General features: G+C 40.4%; 1 protein-coding gene across 1 annotated transcript; it reads right to left on the bottom strand.

The window, feature by feature from the left end:
- Window positions 1–172: 172 nt before the first annotated feature.
- On the bottom strand, window positions 173–3,108 carry myct1a (myc target 1a). The gene is made up of 2 exons (XM_034075924.1): window positions 2,777–3,108; window positions 173–1,890 (listed from the first exon to the last, which is right to left on the bottom strand). Exons 1-2 carry the CDS (start codon window positions 2,829–2,831, stop codon window positions 1,343–1,345), a joined length of 603 nt encoding a protein of 200 aa, XP_033931815.1. The 5' UTR covers window positions 2,832–3,108; the 3' UTR covers window positions 173–1,342.
- Window positions 3,109–12,113: the final 9,005 nt, after the last annotated feature.

Raw genomic sequence — 12,113 nt, 5'->3', positions numbered from 1 at the left:
AACAATGATGTTAAGTCAGTTTTAATTACCTATGTCCTGTGCAAAACTTTTATTGTGATTGTCAAGATGGACATACAATGAATCTGCCTTCTTAATGTGGTGGACCTCATACCTATACTAATTTAAGAACACACATGCAGTCTAATACAATAGTCATGAAACAAATACAAACTATTTTCAAAGTTTATAATGTTCAGAGAAAGACATGTTGATGTTGGTGATACCGACTGACATGAGGCCGTAACATTTGTCTGGCACGGTCAACTAAAATCAAACTTCAAAACTATACAACTTAATACTTTTAATTTTAATACTTTATTGTGGTGCAATATTTTCACGACATAATTTCCATATCTTGTGTTCCCTTATGCAAGTTAAGGGCAGTGCTTTGTTTGTATTGGCAAACAGACTAGAAACCACAGTTTTTGCATAAAAAACTCATCATACTTTTTGATTCTAGCATTTATTTAATTAACTTATGAGCAAAATTCAGTAACGTAATTTCAAACATAAAACACAAAACTGTTGACACCTACTGTAATGCCCAATCTCTCTCCAGCTCACACATACTGTTCCTGCAATCGCAGACATACTTAATTACTTTGAATGCCACACAATCCCATAAACCAAAAGTCAATAAAAAACATGTGTGAGACAGCAATAAAAACATTAAACATCAGAGTTTAAAGTTGTCTCCAACAGGTTTTACATACGTTCATGACTCAACGTATACAAGTTAACACACAAACATTTACTTTCTTTTGGGATACACAATCATAATTTTTTTTTGCTGTGACAAAGAAGAAGTCTTCCCCTGCGTCGTACTTGCCTAATGACGAGTACGTTTTTGTATTTTTATATATTTGTCGGTTTTTGCCTTGTCTAAAGCAAACAAAGATTCTGTTTAGGTATACACGAGTGTCAATCACCACTGAATACAGACTGAATTTCATTAGCAACTATTGTCACTCTGCTGAGAGTGAAGATAAGATAAGATGGACCTTTATTTATCCCCATGGGGAAATTCAGGAGTTAAAGCAGCAACAGTGAGGGTGAAATACAGGACAGTACAGAATCACACAAGGTAAAAAAAAAAACGGTCTGTTATTTTATGATAGAAGTATGCCTAATCAATACCAGATATATATTAACAAACTAAAATACACACAGAACCTTTTGTAGTTTAAACAACGTTGATGTCCTTGTTGGCTCCACTCTGCATCATCTTGTCATATAAATCATCATCATCATCATCAATACATGTTCAGTCTGAAATCATTTGTAAATCCATTTACCACTCTGGGCTCATTTAGTAAAGAGTCATCTGGGTGCACTTACTCCTTCAGGTGCATGTTTCCTGATATGCTCTAATAATGCTCTCATAGGCTGGAGGTGGGGTCTGTGTAGCATTGAAACCCCTCAGGCCATTGTTCCCCCAAAATGACTCGGGTCTGGGTGAGGTGGCAGCCGGCTGAGCTGCTGTTTGAGCTGATCCGGTGGACATGGTCAGAGTTGGTGTACGAGGCAGCGTGGTCTGGCTCCCTTCCTCTGCCTCCCTTGCGATTTGGCTGCACTGCAGGAGAGGGTGGAAGGTAGAGGCCCTGAAGCTGGATTTGTGCCCCAGTGGGTCGAGGTGGTCCGGGGAGGAAGTCTGGCGGTGGAAGCTGAAAGCAGCACTGACCAAACTGTTGTTGCTGCGCCGGTCGTAGCTGCTGTTGCGGTTAAAACCTGGACGGCTACGGGAAGACGTGCGTGATTGGCGAGGAGTGCGGCGGGTGATGCTGGCAGAACCGGCTCTGCGTCGGGACATCCAGGTCAAAATCACATAAACCAAGGCCCCCAACACCAGGCCCACAGCAATGGACACACAGAAAGCTATGATCAGAGGGACTGTGAAGAGAGACACACATGTCAAAAAGGATATTTTAGGATTTATGCTTCAGTATAAAACTTAATTTCCTTTTTGATTTCCTCTACCCAACCAACTTATACACTCTTCAGCTTCACTTTTGGGGACAAGAGCTTAATAATAGCTATGCAATATATCAAAATGCACTGAATCGGTAATAACAGTCTTTTTTATTATCCCCTCGGAATGGAAGGAATCTTAACTAGAATCTATGCGTTTAGCAAGATTACAAAAAGCATCTGTTTGTTTAAAAATGGAGGATTGCCAACAGTGTCTTGCAAGATGGTGCCCCCTTGACTAAATAACAGGCTTTCCTCCTTTATGTTTACCAGAGCACCGGAAAACAAACCAGTTGCATTTTATTGCAACAAAAAAAGGACCGATTTTTTTCTTTCATTGCTTCTCTGCCTTAGAAGCAGTCGTACCAACATAAGTGTGCTTGAGAGAAGAGAGAGAATGCAGCAGCTAAGAAATATCCTTTGGATCGCTGCCAGAAAAAACAAATCAATTTCCTCTGAATACAGTTAAGCATTCAAAAGCTGAACCCGCTTTGCTATCATTCCATATTTCCACAGTCGTTTTTTTCTCTAACTTTTGGAAAAGGGGAAGGAGACACTGGTGAAAAGTCATCTGGAAATGACATTTCAGGGGGAAAACACTGAAAAAACATGTCGGGAGGACCTTATAGATTTAGAGTGAATTGAAAAAAAGTTTCAATTAAGTGATCTTCAAAGGAAATCAGGCCCACATATTGAATCTATTTCAGAGATAATTAAAGCTTGAATTCCCGAGAGAACAACAATGCCAATTATGCAGACCACATCAGAAAGACCAGCCTAAAGAGAAGGGAAATTAGAAAAAACTCACAGGCATCAAAGGACTGAAGTATTTCCAGAAAGAGATTTGTGTTGTTCTCAGCCATGACTTCGAGAAGAAAAAGAGAGACTGGTTCTCAATTCAGTCCGTCTTTTACTCTCCCTTCTCCTCTTCCTCTGTCAATTCCTGCCTGTCTCTCTAACTTCTGATGGGTATTCCTGTCTTTCTGGCTCCCCTCTTTCCTGTTCTCTAACTTTCTCCCTCTCTCGTACTTCGCTCACTTTCTCTGTCAGTATGTCTGTCTCCCTCAGAGGGAGACTCAGCCCAGAGGCACACAGGACTGGTGGCTAACCCTGGCAGTCGTCTTGTTTATGGAAGCGGAAAACGACACTGTCACATTTCCTGCTTTTCTGCTTGAAATTAGCAACAGGAGTGGCTTATCTCTCCAGGGCAGAGATCCTGGAGGTGGGGAGACGGGGTGTTGCTATAATCACTTCCTCTCCCATCATTTCCTTCAGGTTGATTAATGTAGAAGGGTAGCAGCCCAGCGCCATTAGACTAATAGTACTTCAGCTTTCACCATAGGAAACTAAGTCCACCACAATTTCACAATTTTCAGAAATGATAGATATTTCGCTCTAATATTTTTTCCTTCCACCACAGAGACCACAGGTGACAGTTTGGCAGTAACAGGCCTGCTGCAACCACAGCTGGATTTGATGGTGGCAATACTGTAAGTGCTTTTAAAACTGAGTTGTAATTATGCAAAAAATGACACTACTGCCTGCCCGTTCTGATTTCCAGCGTCTTTGTTATGAAGCTCAGTCTTTCCATACTGTCTGCCAGGTCAGCGGTGCCTGCATTGGACGTCTGGTCTTTTCTCAGTGCAAGAGATCCAGTAAAAACATTGTAGTTTGATAAGACAGAAAAGCTTATGTTACACATTCTTGATCCCACAGTCAGCATTGTTTTAATCCCCTCCGAACTAAATCTGCTAAGTCATCAGTACAGTCAGAGGGAAGGATGCAAGCAGTCATATTGGTTTGTATTTAATGTACACCAGCCCCACTTTTCCATCAGCTTTGGGTTTGCTTCCCATAGGTGATAAATAATCAATTATTTACTGGAAACCTGTTAATGTTGTCAAGTAAGATGAATAATTCTTAGATGTTGAGACACATTTTGTGAGTTCCTTATGAGTCAAGTAAAAGTTAATTATAGGCCAATATAACAAAGCATGCCTCAAAGGGCTAAACATATAATAAAAACAGCATTAAGCAAAGTTAGCAAAACACAGTAAAAGTTATGCAAAGTGCGTACAATTTTGATTAAGAAGTTGGCATTCGTCAGCCTTCTCATTGGCCAAAGGAGAGAGAGAGAGAATGCCCGACCAACTCTTGAACTTCCTTTAATTGTTGACTGTCGTAAAACCTGTCCTAAATATAAAAAAAACACCCATAACACTGAATGGTATTTGTAGCCATTGTGTTCTGCAATAGAGTAATTGGAGAGGTATGTGCTGCTGGGAGAGACATTCTTTGAGCTTTATAGCTTAAGTTCACGACCTTATCAAAATGTCATTGGCCAGAATGGAGGGGAAATGACAGTGTTCAGCCCTAAAATGTACTTTCTGTAAGGGTTTCAAGCAGTAACACAATAGGCAGTGACAAAGTATTTACTACATTATTGCAGTGTTTAAAATCAAACTTGAAATTAATAAATTAATAAAATGAATGATAAAGACCTTATCAATCCCAACAGTAGCTTTTATAATTCTGCCATTCCGATGCATAAAATAAGATATCATAGTAGCGATAAGTGATATGTTATGCGATCATTTTTACGATGAGGATTCATCATACAATAGTCTAATACCAGTCTCCACCATGCGTTCCTCTCATCCCCTCCTTGACCAGTAGATGGAGTAGTACTCCAGGATAACTTCCCAACATATCTAACCGTCATGTTTCCTGAACACCTCAGAGGGCAGGTGAACGCCCATATAAACATGCAGCTTGTTTTAAATAATCCATATATTAACCAGGTGAATCTCGTACTTAAAATGCAAACTGCTCATATTATTGTGAAATATAGGGTGTTTGTTCGGCTACACACTTTACATCATCCTCAACGTATTCATCAAACAGTTTTGAAATCACATATTTTGTAAGAGAACATTGCAATGAAAATCAGTCTCTGATATTTTATGGCATCCTGGCTCCAATATGGTGGAATGAGCTCCCCATTGACATCAGGACAGCAGAAAGTCTACACATCTTCCGGCGCAGACTGAAAACTCATCTCTTTCGACTCCACTTCGAGCAATACAATGAAAAACAAAAAACAAAACAAAATAAAAAGCACTTATATAATAATAATCCTTATATTTATTATAGCGCTTTATCAAAGACTCTCAAAGCGCTTTACAAATACACATTACACATACAGATCATACATGTAATGGTCATCTACTGTGGACAATACCCACAGGAGCAAATTCGGGTGAAGTGTCTTGCCCAAGGACACAACGGTCTGACGCAGTGGGGCGGGAGCGGGTTTCGAACTGGAGTTCCCCAACGCCCCCTTGATCTGATGATCAAACGCACAGACCACTGTGCCACCCGTCCGTTGGCTAACAAATATACTAACAAAGCACTTATATACTAACAAAGGACTGGCTTATCTAAAGGCAGTTGAGTAGCACTTAAAATGGTTTGGCTTTATGAAACCTACGCAAGGCAAGGCAAGTTTATTTATATAGCACTTTTCTGTACGCGACAATTCAAAGTGCTTTACAAAACAAATTAAAAGACTTTTTAGGAATAAATACAGTAAAAACACATTATATAATGGCATTTTACAACAGGCATTACAAAGCAAAGATATTAAAATAATAAAAAATAAACACCACAGGTATACAATACATATTTAAAAGGCATACTGTAGTTCGAATATGATCATTTCAATTAAAAGCAGCGGCAAAGAGATATGTTTTTACTCTCGATTTAAAAATAGTAAGCGTTTCTGCGGACGTGCATGATTTGGGTAGTTTGTTCCAGAGTGTCGGGGCATAACAGCTAAATGCTGCCTCTCCATGTTTTGTTGTTACTCTCGGAACCGATAGCAGACCCGTTCCAGAAGACCTGAGGCACCTTGATGGCTCGTAATTATGCAGGAGTTCAACAATATACTTTGGTCCTAAACCATGTAATGATTTAAAAACTAGCAATAGTACTGTAAAATCAATTATTTGGCCGACTGGAAGCCAATGTAGAGATTTCAGAACCGGACTGATGTGATCCACTCTTTTAGTGTTAGTGAGGACACGTGCAGCAGCGTTCTGAATCAGCTGCAGTTTTCTGATGGATTTTGTCAGCCCTGTGAATACACTATTGCAGTAGTCGAGTCTACTGAAAATAAAAGCATGGACAAGCTTTTCTAAGTCCTGTTGTGACATTAGTTTTTTATTCCTCGATATATTCTTCAGGTGATAATAAGCAGACCTAATGACTGTTGTAATGTGGCTGTTGAAATTCAGGTCTGAGTCCATCACTACACCTAGATTTCTGGCTTTATTAGTGGTTTTGTAGTCTGCTGACTGAAGCTCTGCGATTACTTTTAATCGGTCCTTCTTTGCTCCAAAAACAATGATCTCTGTTTTTTGTTTGTTCAGTTGGAGAAAGTTCTGAGTCATCCAGTCAGTGATGTGCTCAATGCACTTGCTCAGTGTTCTAATCGGAGAATAGTCTCCTGGTGTGATTTTAAAATAAATCTGGGTGTCGTCTGCATAGATGTGATAGATTCGATCACTCTTTTTAATAATTTCAGCCAGAGGTAGCATATAAATATTAAAAAGCAAAGGTCCTAAGATGGAGCCTTGAGGAACCCCGCATGACATATGATATTTGTCAAAGTTGATGTGTAGTTGCCTATTGAGACAACGTTTTTTCTGTCCTTTAAGTAGGTACTAAACCAATTTAGAGCTATTGCTGAAACTCCCATCCAGTTTTCTAGACGGTCTAGCAATATGTTGTGGTCAACAGTATCAAAGGCAGCGCTGAGATCTAATAATACTAAAACTGATATTCTGCCACTGTCTGTGTTTAAATGAATGTCATTTAAGACCTTTACAAGTGCAGTTTCAGTGCTGTGGTTAGGTCTAAAGCCTGACTGAAACACATCAAAACCGTCATTTAAAAACATGAAATGACTCAACTGTTGAAAAACAACTTTTTCAATCAATTTGCTTAAAAAAGGAAGGTTTGATATTGGCCTGTAATTATTCATTACGGTTGTGTCTAAGTTATGCTTTTTTAGGAGCGGTTTAATAATACCTAATGTACTTATATGATTCTGTTTTCTTCAAGTTTGTTTCTTCTTGGTCGAATGCACTTATTGTAAGTCGCTTTGGATAAAAGCGTCAGCTAAATGAAATGTAATGTAATGGCAGGGATTTGACAACTTTTTTCCAATATAAAACTATAAAAAGGGGTTGTAAGTTAAATCCACGTTTTTTATGTCTTATAAACTTTGTAAATCATTGGGTTACAAACATCAGTATAACTTATTTTATGTCACTTGTAACTATAGAGACATGTTACCTTTTTGTTAACACATCTGTCATTTTGCAGTACATGAAATCGAGTTGCAGAACAGTATTTCTCTCTTTTGAATTATTTTGATTTTGACATGCAGGCAACAACAAACTTTGTAATGAGATTTTAGAAGACCGCTGACTATGCATGCAAGAGATTACCACACTGGCTGTCTTGGTTCCAGCTCTCTGCCTGTGCAATGATTAGATAAGAAAATGGATCTTAACGGGGAAATGCCTGGCTACTGCAGGAAGAATTCCCATTGACCCCTTTGTCTCCGCTCTCAGCTCCCTCCTCTGCAGCAGCGTCTGCTCTCTCTTCTGCTGAATCTCTTTGGTCCTGACGGTAGAGGTCACCTCCAGCCGAGCTGCGTAAAAATGCAGGAATCAGCAGTCCGTGCCTGCTAAAAAAAAAACTAAATCCTACACTTTATCACAGTGGCAAGTCAAGCAGCTGGTTCAGACTTCGTAACTACAAAATGGTTTGTTTTCTATTTCTATTTGTCAGGATAAAATACTGATTTAGTTCTTACTGAGGGTTTTAAAGTTACACTCCCAATGTAGATTTGTCTCTGGTTTTACAATGACCTAAGGATAGGAAGGCAATTTAGAATGAATGATATTTATATTCAAGCAGTAGGCCTATATGGCATATTCTGGCCATAACAAGTTGTCATGTTTATTGTGTAAAAAAATTATTTTGCGGTAAGGTTTTCAAACAAACCCGTTCGATGAACCCAGTTGCCTGCTTTTGAATTGAGAGTTCTTTCACGTTCAATAATTCCTAAACTAAACCCACTCCTTATTACACAAGATTTTGGCTTGAAGGTTTTTCCCCAGTAAACATCATGTTTTCTCAGTCACTAAAGACAAATGAGAAACAACAGAGCTTAAAAAAAGAGGCTAGACGGAGATCAGGAAATCAGAACTCACAAATATTTAGTGTAGAGCATCTCTGTTGTCCTAAAGATTCACAGCCATGAAGTCACCCTTATTCACCTGCTGCTAATGCATGCTAATGCTAATGCTAATGGTGTCATTAACATAAAGCCATTCCATAAATGAATCCCAGAATCATATTGGACTACACTGTCTTCACAACAGACTGAATTCTACATGCATTACTTCTGTGCATTTCCCTTGTCCTTCATTCACCATAATTGAGCTGAGGATGTGCAATCAATAATAATTTATCAGCTTTTATGTTTGTCATGCCCACTCCTCTGTCTCACTTTGTTGGATGAGGCTGAGTCCAGATCAGTGCAGCTCCCCTCTCTGCTCCACTAAGAGCTCTCCCGAGATGATGATGAAAGGACTTGTCTAATGGGATTACACATCGCGATAAGTGCTCGGAGCCCGGTGGTTCATCACACCTCCCTTCTGCTTTTCAAAGGGTGGCATTGATCTGCTTTGTAGTTGCATATATCGGATATAGTTTTGGATAGATATTTTATTGGCAGGGTTTTGTTTAATCAATTGCTACTTGTATCATAGTTGTGTCTTCAAATGCAATTTTAAAGATAAAATCCACTTGAAGAGTTGTTGCTCAGTTTTTGTGTGTGAATTTTAACAAATCCCACTTTAACCCAAAGAGCAGCAATAGGCCAGATTGATTTTTTTTAAGGCAGGACATAGACTAGTAAAACATCTTAAACCATCCCTTTCAATGAACAATGAATAAAGGAGAAACTCATTGTTAACTGTTAGATCATGCAGGGTGACTAATTTAAAACACAAGCACATTTTCTGAGTGACTGCTGGAAGCCCTACATTCAAAAACAACAATTTATTTTACTTTATACTTTAGAACTTCATGATTGGGTCCAAGGAACCAAAGTCATCCTAATTGCACAGTTTTAAGATTTAAAATAATTTTTTTAAATGTACTAATGCTCTGATTTAGTCACAAGAAATAGTTATTGTGATTTCTGTTTTAAGGTGGATTTTATCTTCTCAGTGCAGTTGGGTGCCTTCTCCTCTGCCAAAGCCCCTCTTACCTGTGGGGTTCCCCAAGGCTCGATTCTGGGCCCCATCCTTTTTCTATTGTACATACTGCCCCTAGGTTTAATTATCACAAAACATAATATCCCCTTCCATTGTTACGCTGATGATGTACAGATCTATCTGCCTCTCAATCAAAATGCCAACTCACTACAGCAGTTGATGGACTGCTTAACAGAGATTAAATCCTGGCTGAGCCAAAACTTCCTCACCCTCAACGAGAGTATGACCGAGGTCATCTTTTTTGGACCCCGACATCCAATCTCCTCGGTTGATATTCTGGGCTCCCTCAATAAAAACATTCTCTCCTCTGTCACGAACCTTGGAGTGACCTTCAATAGCGCTTTTAAATTTGATAAGCAGGTCAGCACTGTAGTCAAGACCTGCTTTTTTTAAATACGACTATTGGCTAAGACCAAGTCGTTTTTATCTTTTAAAGACCTAGAAAGGGTTATTAACGCCTTTGTTACCTCGAGACTGGATTACTGCAACGCTCTGTATGTGGGTATGGACCAGGCCTCAATTAGACGCCTCCAGCTAGTTCAGAACGCAGCTGCACGTCTTCTAACTGGCCATAAAAAGCGTGACCACATCACCCCAATTCTGGCCTCCTTGCACTGGCTTCCAGTTCGGTTCAGAATAGATTTTAAACTCCTTTTATTTGTTTTCAAAGCCCTAAATGGGCTGGCTCCGGCCTATATAGCCGAACTCCTCCATCGCTACACCCTAGGCAGAGCCTTAAGGTCGGCTGATCAGCTGCTGCTGATAGTGCCTAAGACCAGGCTCAAATGTGCATTCGCAGCAGCCGGCCCCAGGCTCTGGAACACTTTGCCCCTCCATGTGAGGTCGGCCCAGACCCTGGGGGTTTTTAAATCAATACTTAAAACTCACTTTTTCTCTCTGGCCTTCTAGGCTTCTCTTATCAAGAATAATTTTTATCCAAGACCTTTTCCCTCTCTAACCTCTTGAGGTTTTTTTAGAGGGAAACAGATTTGCAGAGTGGCTTAGACAGGCCGGGGAGTGTTACGATTCGTAGACACAGCGTACCTCCCTATCTCTCATCAATTTCCAACTAAGGCTCCAGTGGGGACCTTGTTCCCTGAGTGTGCCTCTCCACCTATGTTTCTTACTCTCTTACTTGCTACCCTTTGCCCTCAACCTATTCTAAGGGAGTGCTTGTTCTTCCGTCTGTCTGTCTGTCTGTCTGTGTATTCTCTTGTTCCGATAAACCCAGCCAATATTGTTTTTCTTGTTTTGTGTCTATATCTACGCCGGGATCCGGAGTCGAGGCTGATCCTCTTGCTGTAGTCCTGTGTCTTGGATCCTCTATCCTGAGTTCTGGATTAAGTCATGGACTTTGGGTCGTGGTTAAACCTGTCTCTGCGGTCCTGCCTGGGTCTCGTCATGCTGCCTCCCTGAAGGCTCCCACAGGATTGTAGTTGACATCTTCGTAGATTCATCTTCTTATTACAGACACATGCATTTCCTAACATTCGGTCCACCTACCTATGCTGTAAAATGTCTTTACTCTTCGATTTACACACGGCATCTATTGCACGTCTGTCCGTCCTGGGAGAGGGATCCCTCCTCTGTTGCTCTCCCTGAGGTTTCTCCCATTTTCCCCCTTAAACTGTGGGTTTTCTCTGGAAGTTTTTCCTTGTACGATGTGAGGGTCTAAGGATAGAGGGTGTCGTTTTTCTCACACTGATATTCTGAACAATCTGTGCTGTTGTATTAGCTGTAAAGTGTCTCTACTGTAGGCTATTTTTATTATATGTACAGCACTTTGGCTCGACCAAAAATCGTTTATAAATGTGCTATATAAATAAAACTTGATAAACCTTAACATAGTAAGGATGATTACTTTTTCTGAATTTAAATCAATTCAAAAACGTCTTGCTGCCATCAGAAGCAAGGTTCTTGCTGCAGCACATGCTGTCCTCTCTTCTTCCATTGTTGTGTCTCTCACTTGCTGACAAACACTTTTTCTCCCTTTCACACAGACAACACACATCTCTTTCAGTGGCACTGGTTGGCACCAGAAGATACCTGCCACGCTATTGGTCCTGATGTCCCAGGGAAAAGGAAGAGCCATGCCTTTTGATTGGACAGCAGGTGGCAGTGCATGCAGACCAGGAAGCTGTCTTGTCTGCAGAAGTAAGAGGCTCAGGCTTACTGTACGGGACTGCTGGCATACACATACTGTATGCGCTTACATCATCATCGGGGGAGGAGCTTCTCTGAGTGTGAGGATTGCAGACTGCAACAAGGATGACTTGGAAATAAAAACACAGCAGCATGGACAGGATTCAGCCCTGATATACTGCAGTAAGTGTGAAAACACAAAACTCAGCCCTCAGCATGAGAGCATTACCAGGTTGACGCACAAGAGTTTGGACGTGACCTCGGGACAGCAGCATGGCATCACCCAGGCACTACGGACACTCTGATCGGGACATTACCAATGTGATGCAGAGGCTGCAAGGTAGGTGTAAAATGCTTACTCACTCATACCGCTCCATCTCAGTTTGCAGCGTTATTAGAGGTGACCTAGTGCTTGGCATGACACAGCAAATCAGTGTGAGCTAGAGACGCTCACTGTTACTGTAATAAATCAGTAAAAATCCTTTCTGCTAATGGACCTGTACATCTTATCTGTTAAGTGATGTTTTTGAAGATCATATGGCTAATAAATGTGTGGTATGAGATGGACATACCTGATTAATGCACAATCCCAGCATGCAGTATTTAAGTACATTGGACATTTTTAGGTTATAATCAGTTGTGGGTTTT

This window comes from Pseudochaenichthys georgianus, chromosome 24 (genome assembly GCF_902827115.2).
Source record: "Pseudochaenichthys georgianus chromosome 24, fPseGeo1.2, whole genome shotgun sequence".
In the NCBI taxonomy this organism is placed as follows: domain Eukaryota; kingdom Metazoa; phylum Chordata; class Actinopteri; order Perciformes; family Channichthyidae; genus Pseudochaenichthys; species Pseudochaenichthys georgianus.
Note: the sequence above shows the minus strand (reverse complement) of the source record. Positions and strands in the feature narration are given on the sequence as shown.